This window comes from Cherax quadricarinatus, unplaced genomic scaffold, assembly GCF_038502225.1.
Source record: "Cherax quadricarinatus isolate ZL_2023a unplaced genomic scaffold, ASM3850222v1 Contig30, whole genome shotgun sequence".
Taxonomy (NCBI): Eukaryota; Metazoa; Arthropoda; class Malacostraca; order Decapoda; family Parastacidae; genus Cherax; species Cherax quadricarinatus.
This window is the reverse complement of record NW_027195056.1, coordinates 71,014-96,386: the sequence shown is the minus strand read 5'-3', so window position 1 is coordinate 96,386 and position 25,373 is coordinate 71,014. Positions and strand designations below refer to the sequence as shown.

Here is a 25,373-nt window from a genome sequence, read left to right as displayed (position 1 = left end):
TGACAGTGAAACAGCTACTTTCTGGGGTCTGGACAGTGAAACAGTTACTTTCTGGGGTCTGGACAGTGATACAGTTACTCTCTGGGGTCTGGACAGTGAAACAGTTACTTTCTGGGGTCTGGACAGTGAAACAGTTACTTTCTGGGGTCTGGACAGTGAAACAGTTACTTTCTGGTGTCTGGACAGTGAAACAGTTACTTTCTGGGGTCTGGACAGTGATACAGTTACTCTCTGGAGTCTGGACAGTGAAACAGTTACTTTCTGGGGTCTGGACAGTGAAACAGTTATTTTCTGGGGTCTGGACAGTGAAACAGTTACTTTCTGGGGTTTGGACAGTGAAACAGTTACTTTTTAGGGTCTGGACAGTGAAACAGTTACTTTTTGGGGTCTGGACAGTGAAATAGTTACTTTCTGGGGTCTGGACAGTGAAACAGCTACTTTCTGGGGTCTGGACAGTGAAACAGTTACTTTCTGAGGTCTGGACAGTGAAACAGTTACTTTCTGGGGTCTGGACAGTGAAACAGCTACTTTCTGGGGTCTGGACAGTGAAACAGTTACTTTCTGGGGTCTGGACAGTGAAACAGTTACTTTCTGGGGTCTGGACAGTGATACAGTTACTTTCTGGGGTCTGGACAGTGAAACAGTTACTTTCTGGGGTCTGGACAGTGAAACAGTTACTCTCTGGGGTCTGGACAGTGAAACAGTTACTTTCTGGGGTCTGGACAGTGAAACAGTTACTTTCTGGGGTCTGGACAGTGAAACAGTTACTTTCTGGGGTCTGGACAATGAAACAGTTACTTTCTGGGGTCTGGACAGTGAAACAGTTACTTTCTGGGGTCTGGACAGTGAAACAGTTACTTTCTGGGGTCTGGACAATGAAACAGTTACTTTCTGGGGTCTGGACAGTGAAACAGTTACTTTCTGGGGTCTGGACAGTGAAACAGTTACTTTCTGGGGTCTGGACAGTGAAACATTTACTCTCTGGTGTCTGGACAGTGAAACAGTTACTTTCTGGGGTCTGGAAAGTGAAACAGTTACTTTCTGGGGTCTGGACAGTGAAACAGTTACTTTCTGGGGTCTGGTCAATGAAACAGTTACTTTCTGGGGTCTGGACAGTGAAACAGTTACTCTCTGGGGTCTGGACAGTGAGAGGATAATAACAGAGTTTGTACTAATGACTAATATTGAGTATCTTTATTACACAGAGTATCTTTATTACACGAAAAAGTATCTTTATTACACGAAAAAGTATCTTTATTACACAGAGTATCTTTATTACACGAAAAAGTATCTTTATTACACGAAAAAGTATCTTTATTACACGAAAAAGTATCTTTATTACACGAAAAGTATCTATATTACACAGTATCTTTATTATACTATATTAGACAAAGTATCTATATTACACAGCAGACTATTAGACAAAAGTATCTATATTACACTACGTTTATTAGACTATTAAAGTATCTATATTACACAGTATCTTTACTGAAACATTAGACAGTATCTTTATTACAAAGTATTTTTATTAGACAAAGTATCTTTATTATACAGTATATTAAATTATCTTTTTGTCTAATATAGATGCTTTGGTATCTTTTGTCTAGAGTATCTTTTTGTCTAATCGAGTAACTTTATGTAACAGTATCTTTATTTGGCTATTAGACAGTATTTATTAGACAAAGTATCTTTTGTTTACTAGATCCTTCATTAGACAAAGTATCTTTTGTCTACTAGATCCTTCATTAGACAAAGTATCTTTTGTCTACTAGATCCTTCATTAGACAAAGTATCTTTTGTCTACTAGATCCTTCATTAGACAAAGTATCTTTTGTCTACTAGATCCTTCATTAGACAAAGTATCTTTTGTCTACTAGATCCTTCATTAGACAAAGTATCTTTTGTCTACTAGATCCTTCATTAGACAAAGTATCTTTTGTCTACTAGATCCTTCATTAGACAAAGTATCTTTTGTCTACTAGATCCTTCATTAGACAAAGTATCTTTTGTCTACTAGATCCTTCATTAGACAAAGTATCTTTTGTCTACTAGATCCTTCATTAGACAAAGTATCTTTATTAAACAAATAGTATTTTTACTAGATACTTTATTGAGAGATACTATATCTTTTTGCCTAAAAAGTATCTTTTTGCCTAATAAAGTATCTTTTTGCCTAAAAAGTATCTTTTTGCCTAATAAAGTATCTTTTTGCCTAATAAAGTACCTTTTTGTCTAATAAAGTATCTTTTTGCCTAATAAAGTATCTTTTTGTCTAATAAAGTATCTTTTTGTCTAATAAAGTATCTTTTTTGGTCTAGTAAAGTTTATTAGAGAATATCTTTATTAAACTATTAAACGATATCTTCATTAGACAAGGTATCTTTATTAAACAAAGTATCTTTATCAGACAAAGTATCTTTATTAGACAGTATCTTTATCAAAGTATCTTTATTAGACAGTATCTTTATTTGACAAAGTATCTTTATCAGACAAAGTATCTTTATTAGACAGTATCTTTATCAAAGTATCTTTATTAGACAGTATCTTTATCAGACAAAGTATCTTTATTAGACAGTATCTTTATCAGACAAAGTATCTTTATTAGACAGTATCTTTATCAGACAAAGTATCTTTATTAGTCAGTATCTTTATCAGACAAAGTATCTTTATTAGACAGTATCTTTATCAGACAAAGTATCTTTATTAGACAGTATCTTTATCAGACAAAGTATCTTTATTAGACAGTATCTTTATCAGACAAAGTATCTTTATTAGACAGTATCTTTATCAGACAAAGTATCTTTATTAGACAGTATCTTTATCAGACAAAGTATCTTTATTAGACAGTATCTTTACCAGACAAAGTATCTTTATTAGACAGTATCTTTATCAGACAAAGTATCTTTATTAGACAGTATCTTTATCAGACAAAGTATCTTTATTAGTCAGTATCTTTATCAGACAAAGTATCTTTATTAGACAGTATCTTTATCAGACAAAGTATCTTTATTAGACAGTATCTTTATCAGACAAAGTATCTTTATTAGACAGTATCTTTATCAGACAAAGTATCTTTATTAGACAGTATCTTTATCAGACAAAGTATCTTTATTAGTCAGTATCTTTACCAGACAAAGTATCTTTATTAGACAGTATCTTTATCAGACAAAGTATCTTTATTAGACAGTATCTTTATCAGACAAAGTATCTTTATTAGACAGTATCTTTATCAGACAAAGTATCTTTATTAGACAGTATCTTTATCAGACAAAGTATCTTTATTAGACAGTATCTTTATCAGACAAAGTATCTTTATTAGACAGTATCTTTATCAGACAAAGTATCTTTATTAGACAGTATCTTTATCAGACAAAGTATCTTTATTAGACTATTAGATAAATAGTATCTATTAGATTTATGTACATTAGAGATAATTTAGATAATTAACATAATAATGTTTATAAGTTAATGTTAAGCGAGGTTCACTGTATCTCAGTGGATGCTGGTTACTGTGTCACCTGCTGCTTACTGGCAGCAGGATACATGGAGGGGATACATAGCAGGACACATGGAGGGGGATACATAGCAGGATACATGGAGGGGGATACATAGCAGGACACATGGAGGGGGATACATAGCAGGACACATGGAGGGGTAACCAAACCCGGAAACATGATGGGGATACATAGCAGGATACATGGAGGGGGATACATAGCAGGATACATGGAGGGGATACATAGCAGGATACATGGAGGGGGATACATAGCAGGACACATGGAGGGGGATACATAGCAGGACACATGGAGGGGGATACATAGCAGGACACATGGAGGGGATACATAGCAGGATACATGGAGGGGGATACATAGCAGGACACATGGAGGGGGATACATAGCAGGACACATGGAGGGGGATACATAGCAGGACACATGGAGGGGGATACATAGCAGGACACATGGAGGGGGATACATAGCAGGATACATGGAGGGGGATACATAGCAGGACACATGGAGGGGGATACATAGCAGGACACATGGAGGGGGATACATAGCAGGATACATGGAGGGGGATACATAGCAGGATATATGGAGGGGGATACATAGCAGGATACATGGAGGGGATACATAGTAGGACACATGGAGGGGGATACATAGCAGGATACATGGAGGGGGATACATAGCAGGACACATGGAGGGGGATACATAGCAGGACACATGGAGGGGATACATGGAGGGGGATACATAGCAGGATACATGGAGAGGATACATGGAGGGGGATACATAGCAGGATACATGGAGGGGGATACATAGCAGGATACATGGAGGGGGATACATAGCAGGATATATGGAGGGGATACATAGTAGGACACATGGAGGGGGGTACATAGCAGGACACATGGAGGGGGATACATAGCAGGACACATGGAGGGGGATACATAGCAGGACACATGGAGGGGGATACATAGCAGGATACATGGAGGGGGATACATAGCAGGACACATGGAGGGGGATACATAGCAGGACACATGGAGGGGGATACATAGCAGGACACATGGAGGGGGATACATAGCAGGATACATGGAGGGGGATACATAGCAGGATACATGGAGGGGATACATAGCAGGACACATGGAGGGGAATACATAGCAGGACACATGGAGGGGGATACATAGCAGGATACATGGAGGGGATACATAGCAGGACACATGGAGGGGAATACATAGCAGGACACATGGAGGGGGATACATAGCAGGATACATGGAGGGGGATACATAGCAGGATACATGGAGGGGATACATAGCAGGACACATGGAGGGGGATACATAGAGGGGATACATAGCAGGATACATGGAGGGGGATACAAAGGATACATGGAGAGGGATACATAGGAGGATACATGGAGGAGTATACAGGAAGGATACATGTGGGGGATACATAGGAGGATACATGGAGGAGCATACAGGAAGGATACATGTGGGGTATACATAGGAGGATACATGAAAGAGCATAGAGGAAAGACACATGGAGAGGGAGACATAGGAGGATACATGGAGCAGAATACAGGAAGGATACATGGAGGATACATGAAGGATACACAGATGATTCAAGAAGGATATATGGTGGGTACAGGAAAGATACATGAAAGATATAGGAAGGATACATAGGGAACACATAAAGGATTCAAAGAGGATACATGAAGGATATAGAAAGGATACAGGAAGGATACATGGAATATACAGAAAGGAAACATAGAGGATTTAAGGATACAGGAAGGATACGTGTAAGATATAGGAAGGATACATGGAGGATAGAGGAAGGATACATGGAGAACACAGGAAAGATACATAGAGAACACAGGAAGGATACATGGAGAACACAGGAAAGATACATAGAGGACACAGGAAGGATACATAGAGAACACAGGAAGGATACATAGAGAACACAGGAAGGATACATGGAGAACACAGGAAAGATACATAGAGAACACAGGAAGGATACATAGAGAACACAGGAAGGATACATGGAGAACACAGGAAAGATACATAGAGAACACAGGAAGGATACATGGAGAACACAGGAAGGATACATGGAGAACACAGGAAAGATACATAGAGAACACAGGAAGGATACATGGAGAACACAGGAAAGATACATAGAGAACACAGGAAGGATACATAGAGAACACAGGAAGGATACATGGAGAACACAGGAAGGATACGTGGAGAACACGGGAAGGATACATAGAGAGCACAGGAAAGATACATAGAGAACACAGAAAGGATACATAGAGAACACAGGAAGGATACATGGAGAACACAGGAAGGATACATAGAGAACACAGGAAGGATACATAGGGAACACAGGAAGGCTACATAGAGAACACAGGAAGGATACATAGAGAACACAGGAAGGATACATAGGGAACACAGGAAGGCTACATAGAGAACACAGGAAGGATACATAGAGAACACAGGAAGGATACATAGAGAACACAGGAAGGATACATAGAGAACACAGGAAGGATACATGGATAACACAGGAAGGCTACATAGAGAACACAGGAAGGATACATGGAGAACACAGGAAGGATACATGGAGAACACAGGAAGGATACATAGAAAACACAGGAAGGATACATAGAGAACACAGGAAGGATACATAGAGAACACAGGAAGGATACATGGAGAACACAGGAAGGCTACATAGAAAACACAGGAAGGATACATGGAGAACACAGGAAGGATACATGGAGAACACAGGAAGGATACATGGAGAACACAGGAAGGATACATAGAGAACACAGGAAGGATACATGGAGAACACAGGAAGGATACATGGAGAAAGCAGGAAGGATACATAGAGAACACAGGAAGGATACATGGAGAACACAGGAAGGATACATGGAGAACACAGGAAGGATACATGGAGAACACAGGAAGGATACATGGATAACACAGGAAGGATACATGGATAACACAGGAAGGATACATAGAGAACACAGGAAGGATACATGGAGAACACAGGAAGGATACATGGATAACACAGGAAGGATACATAGAGAACACAGGAAGGATACATGGAGAAAGCAGGAAGGATACATAGAGAACACAGGAAGGATACATGGAGAACACAGGAAGGATACATGGAGAAAGCAGGAAGGATACATAGAGAACACAGGAAGGATACATGGAGAACACAGGAAGGATACATGGAGAACACAGGAAGGATACATGGAGAACACAGGAAGGATACATGGAGAAAGCAGGAAGGATACATAGAGAACACAGGAAGGATACATGGAGAACACAGGAAGGATACATGGAGAAAGCAGGAAGGATACATAGAGAACACAGGAAGGATACATGGAGAACACAGGAAGGATACATGGAGAACACAGGAAGGATACATGGAGAACACAGGAAGGATACATGGATAACACAGGAAGGATACATGGATAACACAGGAAGGATACATAGAGAACACAGGAAGGATACATGGAGAACACAGGAAGGATACATGGATAACACAGGAAGGATACATAGAGAACACAGGAAGGATACATGAAGAAAGCAGGAAGGATACATAGAGAACACAGGAAGGATACATAGGGAACACAGGAAGGATACATAGAGAACACAGGAAGGATACATGAAGAAAGCAGGAAGGATACATAGAGAACACAGGAAGGATACATAGGGAACACAGGAAGGATACATAGAGAACACAGGAAGGATACATGGAGAACACCGGAAGGATACATAGAGAACACAGGAAGGATACATAGAGAACACAGGAAGGATACATAGAGAACACCGGAAGGCTACATGGAGAACACCGGAAGGATACATGGAGAACACCGGAAGGAAACATAGAGAACACAGGAAGGATACAGGGAGGATACAACCTCCACATAACTGATACAGTAGCAAGGAATCATCTCCTCCTCGCATCAAACTACATATATACACACACATATATATGTGACTTAACGATAGCTTGAAAAGTTAAGTACAAGTCTGGCACTTGTTACGACCCCTCAGAGTCGTCTTCTGTAACCACCTCGTTGAGTCGTTATGTTCAACGACTGACGTCACACTAGCCATAACACCTCTGGTTAACGACAGTGTCGTTAATACAGTGTCAGGGACCAAGATTGCAGTGTTTATAGTGTCAGGGACCAAGATTGCAGTGTTTATAGTGTCAGGGACCAAGATTACAATGTTTATAGTGTCAGGGACCAAGATTACAGTGTTTATAGTGTCAGGGACCAAGATTGCAGTGTTTATAGTGTCAGGGACCAAGATTACAATGTTTATAGTGTCAGGGACCAAGATTGCAGTGTTTATAGTGTCAGGGACCAAGATTGCAATGTTTATAGTGTCAGGGACCAAGATTACAATGTTTATAGTGTCAGGGACCAAGATTGCAATGTTTATAGTGTCAGGGACCAAGATTACAATGTTTATAGTGTCAGGGACCAAGATTGCAATGTTTATAGTGTCAGGGACCAAGATTACAATGTTTATAGTGTCAGGGACCAAGATTACAATGTTTATAGTGTCAGGGACCAAGATTACAATGTTTATAGTGTCAGGGACCAAGATTGCAGTGTTTATAGTGTCAGGGACCAAGATTGCAATGTTTATAGTGTCAGGGACCAAGATTGCAATGTTTATAGTGTCAGGGACCAAGATTGCAATGTTTATAGTGTCAGGGACCAAGATTGCAGTGTTTATAGTGTCAGGGACCAAGATTGCAATGTTTATAGTGTCAGGGACCAAGATTGCAATGTTTATAGTGTCAGGGACCAAGATTGCAATGTTTATAGTGTCAGGGACCAAGATTGCAATGTTTATAGTGTCAAGGACCAAGATTGCAATGTTTATAGTGTCAGGGACCAAGATTGCAGTGTTTATAGTGTCAGGGACCAAGATTGCAATGTTTATAGTGTCAGGGACCAAGATTGCAATGTTTATAGTGTCAGGGACCAAGATTACAATGTTTATAGTGTCAGGGACCAAGATTACAATGTTTATAGTGTCAGGGACCAAGATTGCAATGTTTATAGTGTCAGGGACCAAGATTGCAATGTTTATAGTGTCAGGGACCAAGATTGCAATGTTTATAGTGTCAGGGACCAAGATTGCAATGTTTATAGTGTCAGGGACCAAGACTAAAGTGTTCATGGTCTTGCTGACAGTCCTTCACACTGTTGTACATGTATGTGCTGACAGTCCCACACTCACGTGCTGACAGTCCTCCACACACTGTCGTGCACAAGTGCTGAGAGTCCTCTACGCTAGCGTACATGTATGTCCCTGACAGTGCTGACAACAGCCGTTTACTTGATGGTGAGAAGTCACAAGCTGACAGCCCTCCCACTACCAGCAAACACACAGATTTTGACAGTGCTGACAGCAGTATTTATCTTACAAGTGTGAAGACGCAGTCAGCCTTCACTCTAGGGCACATATAAGTCCATGACAGTGCTGACAGTTCACTTACAGATGTGAAGACAGTCAGGTCTCCCACTAGCGTACACACAGGTGCTGACAGCTCACTTACAGATGTGAAGACAGTCAAGCCTCCCACTAGCTTACACAGGCACTGACAGTTCACTTACAGATGTGAAGACAGTCAGGCCTCCCACTAGCTTACACAGGTGCTGACAGTTCACTTACAGATGTGAAGACAGTCAGGCCTCCCACTAGCTTACACAGGCACTGACAGTTCACTTACAGATGTGAAGACAGTCAGGCCTCCCACTAGCTTACACAGACACTGACAGTTCACTTACAGATGTGAAGATAGTCAGGCGTCCCACTAGCTTACACAGGCACTGACAGTTCACTTACAGATGTGAAGACAGTCAGGCGTCCCACTAGCTTACACAGGCACTGACAGTTCACTTACAGATGTGAAGACAGTCAGGCGTCCCACTAGCTTACACAGGCACTGACAGTTCACTTACAGATGTGAAGACAGTCAGGCGTCCCACTAGCTTACACAGGTGCTGACAGTTCACTTACAGGTGTGCAGGTCGACCACCCTGACACACGTCTTACACTCAACAAAACAACACCAGTGGAACTTACAATGGCACCTTTCTCTGACTGTCACTTTCTGAGAGTTATACCCTCGTCCACAGCACAACAGTCCACATCCATCCATACCCTCAGAGCTCTTGTTACAGATCCTCTCCTGTGTACCTGTGGCAGACAGTCACACAGGTTAAACTTGACGTATGGTGGTAAAAACCTGACTTATGGGGGTTAAAACCTGACTTATTGGGGTTAAAACATGACTTATGGGAGTTAAAACATGACTTATGGGAGTTAAAACATGACTTATAGGGGTTAAAACATGACTTATGGGAGTTAAAACATGACTTATGGGGGTTAAAACATGACTTATGGGGGTTAAAACATGACTTATGGGGGTTAAAACATGACTTATGGGAGTTAAAACCTGACTTATGGGGGATGAAATCTGACTTGTGGGGGTTAAAACCTGACTTATGGGGGTTAAAATGTGACTTATGGGGTAAAAACCTGACTTATGGGGGTTAAAACCTGACTTATGGGGGTTAAAACCTGACTTATGGGGGTTAAAATGTGACTTATGGGGGTTAAAATGTGACTTATGGGGGTTAATATGTGGCTTATGGCGGATAAAACCTGACTTATGGGGGTTAAAACATGACTTATGGGAGTTAAAACATAACTTATGGGAGTTAAAACATGACTTATGGGAGTTAAAACATGACTTATGGGAGTTAAAACATGACTTATGGGAGTTAAAACATAACTTATGGGAGTTAAAACATGACTTATGGGAGTTAAAACATAACTTATGGGAGTTAAAACATGACTTATGGGAGTTAAAACATGACTTATGGGAGTTAAAACATGACTTATGGGAGTTAAAACATAACTTATGGGAGTTAAAACATGACTTATGGGAGTTAAAACATGACTTATGGGAGTTAAAACATAACTTATGGGAGTTAAAACATGACTTATGGGAGTTAAAACATGACTTATGGGGGTTAAAACATGACTTATGGGGGTTAAAACATGACTTATGGGAGTTAAAACATGACTTATGGGGTTAAAACATGACTTATGGGAGTTAAAACATGACTTATGGGGGTTAAAACATGACTTATGGGAGTTAAAACATGACTTATGGGGGTTAAAACATGACTTATGGGAGTTAAAACATGACTTATGGGAGTTAAAACATGACTTATGGGAGTTAAAACATGACTTATGGGAGTTAAAACATGACTTATGGGAGTTAAAACATGACTTATGGGGGTTAAAACATGACTTATGGGAGTTAAAACATGACTTATGGGAGTTAAAACATGACTTATGGGAGTTAAAACATGACTTATGGGAGTTAAAACATGACTTATGGGAGTTAAAACATGACTTATGGGAGTTAAAACATGACTTATGGGAGTTAAAACATGACTTATGGGAGTTAAAACATGACTTATGGGAGTTAAAACATGACTTATGGGGGTTAAAACATGACTTATGGGAGTTAAAACATGACTTATGGGAGTTAAAACATGACTTATGGGAGTTAAAACATGACTTATGGGAGTTAAAACATGACTTATGGGAGTTAAAACATGACTTATGGGGGTTAAAACATGACTTATGGGAGTTAAAACATGACTTATGGGAGTTAAAACATGACTTATGGGAGTTAAAACATGACTTATGGGGGTTAAAACATGACTTATGGGAGTTAAAACATGACTTATGGGAGTTAAAACATGACTTATGGGGGTTAAAACATGACTTATGGGAGTTAAAACATGACTTATGGGAGTTAAAACATGACTTATGGGAGTTAAAACATGACTTATGGGAGTTAAAACATGACTTATGGGGTTAAAACATGACTTATGGGAAAAACATGACTTATGGGGGTTAAAACATGACTTATGGGGGTTAAAACATGACTTATGGGGGTTAAAACATGACTTATGGGAGTTAAAACATGACTTATGGGGGTTAAAACATGACTTATGGGGGTTAAAACATGACTTATGGGGGTTAAAACATGACTTATGGGGGTTAAAACATGACTTATGGGGGTTAAAACATGACTTATGGGGGTTAAAACATGACTTATGGTCCCCAGGGTACACTCACACAGGGTACACTCACCCAGAGTACACTCACCCAGAGTACACTCACACAGGGTACACTCACACAGGGTACACTCACCCAGAGTACACTCACCCAGAGTACACTCACCCAGAGTACACTCACACAGGGTACACTCACACAGGGTACACTCACACAGGGTACACTCACACAGGGTACACTCACCCAGGGTACACTCACCCAGGGTACACTCACACAGGGTACACTCACCCAGGGTACACTCATCCAGGGTACACTCACCCAGGGTACACTCACCCAGGGTACACTCACCCAGGGTACACTCACCCAGGGTACACTCACACAGGGTACACTCACCCAGGGTACACTCACACAGGGTACACTCACACAGGGTACACTCACACAGGGTACACTCACCCAGGGTACACTCACCCAGGGTACACTCACCCAGGGTACACTCACACAGGGTACACTCACCCAGGGTACACTCATCCAGGGTACACTCACCCAGGGTACACTCACACAGGGTACACTCACCCAGGGTACACTCATCCAGGGTACACTCACCCAGGGTACACTCACACAGGGTACACTCACCCAGAGTACACTCACCCAGAGTACACTCACCCAGAGTACACTCACCCAGGGTACACTCACCCAGAGTACACTCACCCAGGGTACACTACCCAGGGTACACTCACCCAGGGTACACTCACCCAGGGTACACTCACACAGGGTACACTCACACAGGGTACACTCACCCAGAGTACACTCACCCAGGGTACACTCACACAGGGTACACTCACCCAGGGTACACTCACTCAGGGTACACTCACCCAGGGTACACTCACACAGGGTACACTCACACAGGGTACACTCACACAGGGTACACTCACCCAGGGTACACTCACCCAGGGTACACTCACCCAGGGTACACTCACACAGGGTACACTCACCCAGGGTACACTCACCCAGGGTACACTCACCCAGGGTACACTCACCCAGGGTACACTCACCCAGGGTAAACTCGCACAGGGTACACTCACACAGGGTACACTCACCCAGGGTACACTCACACAGGGTACACTCACCAAGGGTACACTCACACAGGGTACACTCACCCAGGGTACACTCACTCAGGGTACACTCACCCAAGGTACACTCACACAGGGTACACTCACACAGGGTACACTCACACAGGGTACACTCACCCAGGGTACACTCACCCAGGGTACACTCACCCAGGGTACACTCACACAGGGTACACTCACCCAGGATACACTCACCCAGGGTACACTCACCCAGGGTACACTCACACAGGGTACACTCACCAAGGGTACACTTACCCAGGGTACACTCGCACAGGGTACACTGTACACTCACCCAGGGTACACTCACCAAGGGTACACTCACCCAGGGTACACTCGCACAGGGTACACTCACCCAGGGTACACTCACCCAGGGTACACTCACCCAGGGTACACTCACACAGGGTACACTCACCAAGGGTACACTCAGACAGGGTACACTCACACAGGGTACACTCACCCAGGGTACACTCACACAGGGTACACTCACACAGGGTACACTCACACAGGGTACACTCACACAGGGTACACTCACCCAGGGTACACTCACCCAGGGTACACTCACCCAGGGTACACTCACCCAGGGTACACTCACACAGGGTACACTCACACAGGGTACACTCACCCAGGGTACACTCACACAGGGTACACTCACACAGGGTACACTCACCCAGGGTACACTCACCCAGGGTACACTCACACAGGGTACACTCACCAAGGGTACACTCACACAGGGTACACTCACACAGGGTACACTCACCCAGGGTACACTCACACAGGGTACACTCACACAGGGTACACTCACACAGGGTACACTCACCCAGGGTACACTCACCCAGGGTACACTCACACAGGGTACACTCACACAGGGTACACTCACCCAGGGTACACTCACACAGGGTACACTCACACAGGGTACACTCACCCAGGGTACACTCACCCAGGGTACACTCACCCAGGGTACACTCACCCAGGGTACTCTCACCAAGGGTACACTCACCCAGGGTACACTCGCACATGGTACACTCACCCAGGGTACACTCACCCAGGGTACACTCACCCAGGGTACACTCACCCAGGGTACACTCACACAGGGTACACTCACACAGGGTACACTCACACAGGGTACACTCACCCAGGGTACACTCACCCAGGGTACACTCACCCAGGGTACACTCACACAGGGTACACTCACCCAGGGTACACTCACACAGGGTACACTCACACAGGGTACACTCGCACAGGGTACACTCACCAAAGGTACACTCACCCAGGGTACACTCACCCAGGGTACACTCACACAGGGTACACTCACCCAGGGTACACTCACCCAGGGTACACTCGCACAGGGTACACTCACCAAAGGTACACTCACCCAGGGTACACTCACCCAGGGTACACTCACCCAGCTTACACTCACCCAGGGTACACTCGCACAGGGTACACTCACCAAAGGTACACTCACCCAGGGTACACTCGCACAGGGTACACTCACCAAAGGTACACTCACCCAGGGTACACTCACCCAGGGTACACTCACCCAGGGTACACTCACCCAGGGTACACTCACCGAGGTACACTCACCCCGGGTACACTCACCCAGGGTACACTCACACAGGGTACACTCACACAGGGTACACTCACCCAGGGTACACTCACCCAGGGTACACTCACCCACTGTACACTCACCCAGGGTACACTCACCCAGGGTACACTCACCCAGGGTACACTCACCCACTGTACACTCACCCAGGGTACACTCACCCAGGGTACACTCACCCACTGTACTCTCACCCACTGTACACTCACCCAGGGTACACTCACCCAGGGTACACTCACCCAGGGTACACTCACCCAGGGTACACTCACCCAGGGTACACTCACCCAGGGTACACTCACACAGGGTACACTCACCCAGGGTACACTCACCCAGGGTACACTCACACAGGGTACACTCACCCAGGGTACACTCACACAGGGTACACTCACCCAGGGTACACTCACACAGGGTACACTCACCCAGGGTACACTCACCCAGGGAACCCACAGTGTTGTTCCTCTTGCAGTAGTCGGGAGACTCGTGCAGGTACACTAGGTCCTCCCCGGTGGGGACGTTAAATTGGGCGTGTTTAACCTGTAGTTTACCTCTGCGGTTAATTTTAACCTCCGTAGCCCCGTCGTACTTGTCCTTTAACAAGTCTCCTGTAAGTTAGCATTGTTAGGTTAAATTCCTGTGGTTAACTTGTATACAACGTTGTTAGTTATGATAACTTGGTACACATGACTTGTTAGCAAGACAAACATGGTATAATACCATGACTGGTATAATACCATGACTGGAACATACAATGACTGGTATAATACCATGACTGGAACATACAATGACTGGTATAATACCATGACTGGAACAATACGATGTCTGGAAGAATACCATGACTGGTATAATACCATGACTGGAACAATACGATGTCTGGAACAATACCATGACTGGTATAATACCATGACTGGAACAATACGATGTCTGGAACAATACCATGACTGGTATAATACCATGACTGGAACAATACGATGTCTGGAACAATACCATGACTGGTATAATACCATGACTGGAACAATACGATGTCTGGAACAATACCATGACTGGTATAATACCATGACTGGAACAATACACACATAACCCACGTTGTTTTGGTCTAACTTAGACCATTACAAGTCACACTAACACTCGAAGGTGACGGGGGACAGTGAATATAGTTGAGGGGGACATAATGTAGGTGAAGGGGACAGGGAGGGACCAAGAGAGGAAGAAGAAGAAGTGGTGGTAATGGTGGTAGTGATAGTAGTAGTGGTAGTGATAGTAGAAAGCAGGGGGAGTAGTTGTGGTGGGACAAGAGATAGGAAGGGGGAATGAAGGCTGAAGTCACTTGTTCTCGGAAGATAGCATTTGGTGCACCACTTACTCTTCTCTCAGACTGATTAGCATCCTCGTGCAGTACCTCTGGATATAATCCAGGTGGGAGTCGGTAACGCAGGTTAGGGCGGAGAGTTTCGGCAATCGGTCCGCCTGCGGGTAAAGCTGCACAAAATGCCACGTGCAGAGCCTTTTATACTGAATTTAGCTTTTACGGGTTGTAATAGGAGTGGGTGTGTCCCATTCTAGTTCTGTACGTGGCAAAAGATTCTGTTGAGTTGTCCTCAATAATGATGGCGGTTGATAATGGAGCTCCATTTCGATGTCTTGTGTGTGGTGTAGTGTGTCGGAGCAAGAGTGGGTTGTCCATCGACATGCGTAGCAAGCATCCCAAAGGGGGCGGTTGCCCATGTGAAGACCAGATGGTCTAAAGAGGAAGAGTAGGTGTTGGCTATGGCCGAGGTGAAGATTCTGAGAGGCCAGGGGTGCTGGCCTCTCAGAGAGTCCACACCGGGAGATCGGTGGAGGCAATTAAAGGCCACAGGAGAGTGGCCACATGTAGAAGTCTTGTTGATAGATTTATGTCGGAAGTAATTGTTGAAGGTGGTGGTATGTATGGGATTCGAGATGTTGACCGCCAGGAGGCGCCAAGCAATGAAATTGGGGGTGGGGAAGGGTTGTTGGGAATTGAAATCTCCCACAATCTAAGTGTTCCAACAGTACATGCACTAACAGCACCTACTAGATACAATTAACACTAGTGCATACGTGAACACATGTCAGAAACTACAGAACATGATACGTTTCGTCACACTTTGTGTGGAGAAGATGTGGAAGGGATATGGGGAGTTTGGTCTTAATGTTTCTAATGATGAGTGTGTTACCTCTGTTCAGAGTGCATTGGACGAAATGGCGGAGGCTATGATTACATATGTGTCCAACAATGAAGGTGATGCTGCTTGAAGAGGAAATTCCCCCATCATAACAACAACAGGGGTGGTAGAAGAGCTCAAAGAAGACAACTGTATAGAGATCTGCAGAAGCTGTACAATAAGGATAGAACCAAATGTGCGAAGATGGTTCTTGAAGGAAGATGGCGGCACTTGGGTGCCCCTGAGCAGCAAGTTGTGGTTAAGGAGCAATTGCAGGATTTTGGGTTGAATTTGTTTGCTAGACCATCTGAAGAAGATGCAAAACCAGGAAGGACACTTGTTGAAGAACAATTATGGCAATTGCAGTTGCCTATTGAAGTTGATGAGTTTAAGAGAGCGGTAACTGCGTCCAATGACAGTTCTGCGCCAGGTCCTGATGGACGGAAGCTTAAAGATCTAAGGATGTTTCCGGAACAATTCTGGGTTGATTTGTTTAACATCTGGTTGTATATTGGATATCTACCGAAGGTATTCATGAAGGCCAGAACTGTCTTGCTGCCTAGGATTGATCGTCCGGAAGAACCAGGTCAGTATGGACCCATCACTATATCTAGTATCATCGTTGGAGTATTTCATAAAATATTGGCAGCAAGATGTGTCCATTGGGTTCCTCTCCATATGACACAGAGAGCGTTCCTACCCACAGATGGCCTGGCTCAGAATGTGATGTTGTTGGATGCAATAATTAGTGAGAGTAAAGAGAGAATTAAGCCGCTTTATGCAATATTTTTAGATGTAAAGAAAGCCTATGACTCGGTTAACCATTCCTCGGTGAGGAGGGCACTTCAGATTTATAATGTGCCGCCCTTGGTAATCAGTTATATTATGTCAACGTATAAGGACGCGTCTACTGACGTTATGGGAAAAGAGGGGACGTGCGTAGAGGTGTGAAGCAAGGGGACCCTCTATCATGTATCCTCTTTAATATAGTAAAGAATGAAGCACTGTTGGCATTATTTGAGCAAGTTGTATGACCAATACGTGATGCCAAGTCTAAAGTGTCTGCCTTGGCTTTTGCTGATGATGTGGTCTTGGTTGCTGAGTCGGAGCAGAGCCTTCATGCACAACTGCAGCTGTTTTTGAAGTATTTAGAAGCGTCGGGTTTGGAAATAGATCCACAGAAGTGTGCCACGTTGAAGATCGAAATAGTTTCAAGAATGAAGAAGTGGTGTGTAGATACGACGCACAAAACAGAGATTTATGGAGCTCAAGTCCGTTCCTTGCAGCCAACAGCAGTGTACAAGTATTTGGGAACGTACTTTTCTTCAGCTGGTAGGGGAAAGCCGGATATACAAAAGTTGCCAGAGAAGCTTACAGTGCTTGACGAGGTACCCCTGAAACCACAACAACGGTTATATATATTGAATAAGCATCTGATTCCTGGCATCATACATATTATGGTGCTAGGTGGCATCTCTCAGAATACCTCGAGGACGTCGGTCAAAGTAATCAGGCAGATGGTGAGAAAATGGCCGAAGTCACCAAAAGACACATCAGTTGGTGTGTTCTCTGCTCCAGCAGCTGTGGGAGGTTTGGGATGTATTTGTCAACAAGGGTTCCTATATTGCAAAGAAACAGGTTGGATGCATTTCACAACTCTGAGGATCGCATTATAAGGAATCTCGCGTTGCACCCAAGCACCCTGAAGGCATTAAGGTTTGTAGGGAAAAGTAGAGTGAAAAATGTGGTGGTGACAACTAGAAGGAAGGAGCTCAAGGAATGGACGAATGTCTTGGTGAGTTTATTGGATGGGGCTGGACTGAAAGAACATCATTTGGTTCCGCAAGTTTATCGATGGATGACTAATGGAACAAGTTTGATTAAGGGAGCCACGTATATTGATGCCTTGAAGATTAAACACAATTTGATGCCAACTAAGACAAGGCGTGCGAGAGGGTGAAGACAGATTAACACAACCTGTGAGGGTTGTGAGCAGTATGAGTCCCTAGGACACCTTCTCCAGGTTTGTCCACGGCTTCATGGACAGCTGGTCCAACGACATGATAACATCGTGGAGGCTATCGCCTCTGTATAGCGAAAAAGCATACAGTCGCCAAGGAGCCGCAAATTCCAATAGCCCTTGGCACGCGTAAGCCTGATTTGTTAATTTGTGATTTGGAAAATAAGAAGGCTTACGTGCTCGACGTAAAGATAGCAAGTGACTCCAGCATGTCAACTATGGCGGACCAGTATTGATGGAAGGCCGAGTAGTATGATACTGGCTAGATTAGATGTTGGGCGACCCAGCAACTTCATCTCTACAACGAATCGCAGGACAACGCTGTGTCACCATCTACTACATCAACATACAGCCCATTGACCCTCAAGAAGTTGTCCTTGCAGCAGTGGTAATTACCTGGAGAGGAGTTATGCCCCCCAAAACGTGCAAAATTCTAAATAAAGAATTTCATCTACTAGCTTCGAAAATTGAGTTGTACGTAGTTAAGGCCTTTGAAGGTTCCATAGTGCAGTGGAGAATACATAACCAGTGGGGTGGCCTAAGGGCGCCTTAGTTCTCGTTAGAAAGAGTCATAAGATCTGACTAGTATTGAAGGACTTCTCAACGGGATAGCGGAGTGAGAAGAGACCGAGCGGCAAGGCGTCCGTGCTCTTAACATCACGGCGAACAGGACCAAAAAAAAAAAAAAAAAATATTAGCAATACTGAGTGGTAAATGAAGTAGTTGTTGTAGTTAAAGTATGGTGAGTTAAGGAGAAATAAATAATCACTGCAGGAGAGTTAAGGGACTCTCAGAGGGCAGCACCATAAACACAGGGGTAATACTGGAGGACTGAACGCATGTAGACAGAAGAAAGGAAGACAAAGGAAATAGGAAAGAAGAAGAGGTAGAGAGAGGAGAAAATATGAGGTCAAGTCAGGAGAGTTGTGAAGTTTGGAACATTTAACAATGTAATGAGAAAGGTAGACATCTACAGTGACAAAGTCACCACTAAGATTTATACAAGGAGAAATATCAGGTTTATGAGTTTTAGGAAGACCATAGAAATAAAGCAGAGATGGATAGATAAAACTGATAAACCTGATATCACTCTACGTCCCATCATATCCTCCAGAGGTTCTGTCTATTATTCTCTTCCTTCATGAGTGGACAAAACTCCCACTCTCTTTCTTGGTACTTTATCTGTCACCTTCTCACTCTCAAGACTTCATGGTACGTGATCGTCCTCTCCCGACCTGTAAGATGCTGTGAAATCTCCTGTTCTCTGCCTTCCCTATATTTCCAGTCTTTCTAATCTCAACAACTTTCTATGTTCCTTAAACATTAAACTTACTATTCACCAAACTAACAACCTTCACAGTAATCTAGTTGGTACTTCTCCTCCCGCTATAGATGCCTCTGGTGTCTACTATATTCCCTGCTTCTCTTGTTCTCTTCAATACTTTGGAGAAACTGGCAGCTCTCTTTCTGACAGACTTAAAGAACACACAAGTAGTGTTAGACTTGACGACACCAATAATGTTCTCTTCTGTCATGTTAGAGATCACAGTCATCTTATTGACTGGTCCTCTGCTAGAACTGTCTAACCTACTGCTGACATCACAGTCACCATCTACACTACTGCTAGTCTTCACAGCCACCATCTACAGTACTACTAGTCTTCACAGTCACCATCTACACTTTTTCTAGCCTTCACAGTCACCATCTGTACTACATCTAACCTTCACAGTCACCATCTACCTTCACAGTCACCATCTACACTACTTCTAGCCTTCACAGACACCATCTACATTACATCTAGCCTTCACAGTCACCATCTACACTACTTCTAACCTTCACAGTCACCATCTACACTACTTCTAGCCTTCACAGTCACCATCTACACTACTTCTAGCATTCACAGTCAACATCTACACTAATTCTAGCATTCACAGTCACCATCTACACTACTTCTAACCTTCACAGTTACCATCTACACTATTTCTAGCCTTCACAGTCACCATTTACACTACTTCTAGCATTAAGAGTCACCATGTACACTACTTCTAGCCTTCACAGTCACCATCTACACTACTTCTAGCATTCACAGTCACCATCTACACTACTTCTAGCCTTCACAGTCACCATTTACACTACTTCTAACCTTCACAGTCACCATCTACACTATTTCTAACCTTCACAGTCACCATCTACACTACTTCTAACCTTCACAGTCACCATCTACACTACTTCTAGCCTTCACAGTCACCATTTACACTACTTCTAACCTTCACAGTCACCATCTACACTATTTCTAGCCTTCACAGTCACCATCTACACTACTTCTAACCTTCACAGTCACCATCTACACTACTTCTAACCTTCACAGTCACCATTTACACTACTTCTAGCATTAAGAGTCACCATCTACACTACTTCTAGCCTTCACAGTCACCATCTACACTACTTCTAGCATTCACAGTCACCATCTACACTACTTCTAGCCCTCACAGTCACCATTGACACTACTTCTAACCTTCACAGTCACCATCTACACTATTTCTAGCCTTCACAGTCACCATCTACACTACTTCTAGCATTCACAGTAACCATCTACACTACTTGTAGCCTTCAGAGTCACCATCTACATTACTTCTAGCCTTCACAGTCACCATCTACACTACTTCTAACCTTCACAATCACCATCTACACTACTTCTAACCTTCACAATCACCATCTACACTACTTCTAGCCTTAACAGTCACCATCTACACTACTTATAGGCTTCACAGTCACCATCTACACTACTTCTAGCCTTCACAGTCAATATCTACACTACTTCCAACCTTCACAGTAACCATCTACACTACTTCTAGCCTTCACAGTCACCATCTACACTACTTCTAGCCTTCACAGTTACCAATACACTACTTCTAACCTTCACAGTCACCATCTACACTACTTATAGCCTTCACAGTCACCATCTACACTACTTCTAACCTTCACAGTCACCATCTACACTACTTATAGCCTTCACAGTCACCATCTACACTACTTCTAACCTTCACAGTCACCATCTACACTACTTCTAGCCTTCACAGTCACCATCTACACTACTTCTAGCCTTCACAGTCACCATCTACACTACTTCTAACCTTCACAGTCACCATCTACACTACTTCTAACCTTCACAATCACCATTTACACTACTTCTAGCCTTCACAGTCACCATCTACACTACTTCTAACCTTCACAGTCACCATCTACACTAAATAACAAAAAGGCACAATACCGTGACTGGAACGATACACAAATAACCCGTCTTTTATGTGCGGGTTATTTGTGTACCATCTACACTACTTCTAACCTTCACAGTCACCATCTACACTACTTCTAACCTTCACAGTCACCATCTACACTACTTCTAACCTTCACAATCACCATTTACACTACTTCTAACCTTCACAGTCACCATCTACATTACTTCTAGCCTTCACAGTCGCCATCTACACTACTTATAGGCTTCACAGTCACCATCTACACTACTTCTAGCCTTCACAGTCACCATCTACACTACTTCTAACCTTCACAGTCACCATCTACACTACTTCTAGCCTTCACACACTATCTACACTACTTCTAGCCTTCAGAGTCACCATCTACACTACTTCTAGCATTCAGAGTAACCACCATCTACACCTCTTCTAGCATTCACAGTCACCTTCTACACTACTTTTAACCTTCACAATCACCATCTGCACTACTTCTAGCATTCACAGTCACCTTCTACACTACTTTTAACCTTCACAATCACCATCTGCACTACTTTTAGGTTTCACAGTCACCATCTACACTACTTCTAACCTTCACAGTCTCCATCTACACTACTTCTAACCTTCACAGTCACCATCTACACTAATTCTAGCTTTAGCAGTCACCATCTGCACTACTTCTAGCCTTCACAGTCACCATCTACACTACTTCTAGCCTTAGCAGTCACCATCTACACTACTTCTAACCTTCACAGTCACCATCTACACTACTTCTAACCTTCACAGTCACCATCTCCACTACTTCTAACCTTCACAGTCACCATCTACACTACTTCTAACCTTCACAGTCATCATCTACACTACTTCTAACCTTCACAGTCACCATCTACACTACTTCTAACCTTCACAGTCACCATCTACACTACTTCTAGCATTCACAGTCACCATCTACTCTACTTCTAGCCTTCACAGTCACCATCTACACTACTTTTAGCCTTCACAGTCACCATCTACACTACTTCTAACCTTCACAATCACCATCTACACTACTTCTAACCTTCACAGTCACCATCTACACTACTTCTAGCCTTAGCAGTCACCATCTGCACTACTTCTAGCCTTCACAGTCACCATCTACACTACTTTTAGCTTTCACAGTCACCATCTACACTACTTCTAACCTTCACAGTCTCCATCTACACTACTTCTAACCTTCACAGTCACCATCTACACTAATTCTAGCTTTAGCAGTCACCATCTGCACTACTTCTAGCCTTCACAGTCACCATCTACACTACTTCTAGCCTTAGCAGTCACCATCTACACTACTTCTAACCTTCACAGTCACCATCTACACTACTTCTAACCTTCACAGTCACCATCTCCACTACTTCTAACCTTCACAGTCACCATCTACACTACTTCTAACCTTCACAGTCATCATCTACACTACTTCTAACCTTCACAGTCACCATCTACACTACTTCTAACCTTCACAGTCACCATCTACACTACTTCTAGCATTCACAGTCACCATCTACTCTACTTCTAGCCTTCACAGTCACCATCTACACTACTTTTAGCCTTCACAGTCACCATCTACACTACTTCTAACCTTCACAATCACCATCTACACTACTTCTAACCTTCACAGTCACCATCTACACTACTTCTAGCCTTAGCAGTCACCATCTGCACTACTTCTAGCCTTCACAGTCACCATCTACACTACTTTTAGCTTTCACAGTCACCATCTACACTACTTCTAACCTTCACAGTCTCCATCTACACTACTTCTAACCTTCACAGTCACCATCTACACTACTTCTAGCCTTCACAGTCACCATCTACACTACTTCTAACCTTCACAGTCACCATCTACACTACTTCTAGCCTTCACAGTCACCATCTACACTACTTCTAACCTTCACAGTCACCATCTACACTACTTCTAACCTTCACAGTCACCATCTACACTACTTCTAACCTTCACAGTCACCATCTACACTACTTCTAACCTTCACAGTCTCCATCTACACTACTTCTAACCTTCACAGTCACCATCTACACTACTTCTAGCCTTCACAGTCACCATCTACACTACTTCTAACCTTCACAGTCACCATCTACACTACTTCTAGCCTTCACAGTCACCATCTACACTACTTCTAACCTTCACAGTCACCATCTACACTACTTCTAACCTTCACAGTCACAATCTACACTACTTCTAACCTTCACAGTCACCATCTACACTACTTCTAACCTTCACAGTCACCATCTACACTACTTCTAACATTCACAGTCACCATCTCCACTACTTCTAACCTTCACAGTCACCATCTACACTACTTCTAACCTTCACAGTCACCATCTACACTACTTCTAACCTTCACAGTCATCATCTACACTACTTCTAACCTTCACAGTCACCATCTACACTACTTCTGACCTTCACAGTCACCATCTACACTACTTCTAACCTTCACAGTCACCATCTACACTACTTCTAGCCTTCACAGTCACCATCTACACTACTTCTAACCTTCACAGTCACCATCTACACTACTTCTAACCTTTACAGTCACCTCTACTACTACTACTACTACTACTACCACTACCACCACCACTACTACTACTACTACTACTACTACTACTACTGCTCTGCCGCCTGCTGCTGCCTGCCTGCTGCCACCTGCCTACCTACCACTACCTGCCTAAGCTACCTGCCTTTTTCTGCCTCCGCTGCCTGACCACTGCTACTTACCACCACAACTACTACTACCTACCTACCAACTAACTGGCAGTGGCCTGGTAATTGGTTAACGCTCTCCGCTTCACACGGTGAGGGACCTGGGTTCGATTCCCAGCCCAGAGTTAGAAAGTGATTGGGACGTGTTTCTTTCCACCTGTTATCTATGTTCCCCATCAGTAAAATGGGTACCTCAGGGAATTGTTAGTCGACTGGTGTCAGGGTCGCATCCTGGGACACTGGACCTAAGGGGAGGCCTGGTCACAGACCGGGCCGGGCCCGGGGCCAGGGGGTACCCATTGACCCCCGGAACTCTCTCCGAGGTAAACTCCAGGAGTGGCTTCTACCACCAATACTACTGCTACCACCGCCACTGCTACCACCACACTACTACTGCTTCTACCACCTACTGCCCTGCTGCCTGCCTGCTGGTGTGCTGCTGCTGCTGCCACCGCACTGCTGCTGCTGCTGCCGCTGCTCTGCCTGCTGCTGCCTGTTTCTGCCACTGCCACTGCCTTGCCTACTGGTGCTGTAACACTGCTGCCTGCTGCTGCTGCCTGCACTCCACTGCTGCTGCTGGCTGCTGCTGCCACTGCTGCTGCTGCCTTGCCTGCTGCTGCTGCTGCCGCTGCCTGCTGCCTGCTGGCTGCTGCTGCCTGCCGCCTGCCTGCTGCTGCCTGCACTGCTGCTGCTGCCTGCCACCTGCTGCCTGCTGCCTGCCACTGCTGGCCTGCTGCTGCCACTGCGCCGCTGCTTGCCTGCTGCCGCCACTGCTGCTGCTGCTGCCCTTTCTGCTGCTGCTACTGCTGCATGCCTGCCACTGCCACTGCTGCAT

The 25,373-nt window shown here is 43.9% G+C and overlaps 1 protein-coding gene across 1 annotated transcript in view; it reads right to left on the bottom strand.

The window, feature by feature from the left end:
• Positions 1-6,914: 6,914 nt before the first annotated feature.
• The window catches only part of LOC128701037 (protein Wnt-5b-like), a 72,764-nt gene continuing 54,305 nt past the window's right edge, over positions 6,915-25,373 (bottom strand). The window contains exons 6-7 of the mRNA XM_070079865.1: positions 14,767-14,934; positions 6,915-9,709 (exon numbers count right to left, since the gene is read on the bottom strand). Of these exons, the coding sequence (XP_069935966.1) occupies positions 9,522-9,709; positions 14,767-14,934 (356 nt within the window). The 3' untranslated portion in view covers positions 6,915-9,521. The remainder of the gene's footprint in view (positions 9,710-14,766; positions 14,935-25,373) is intronic.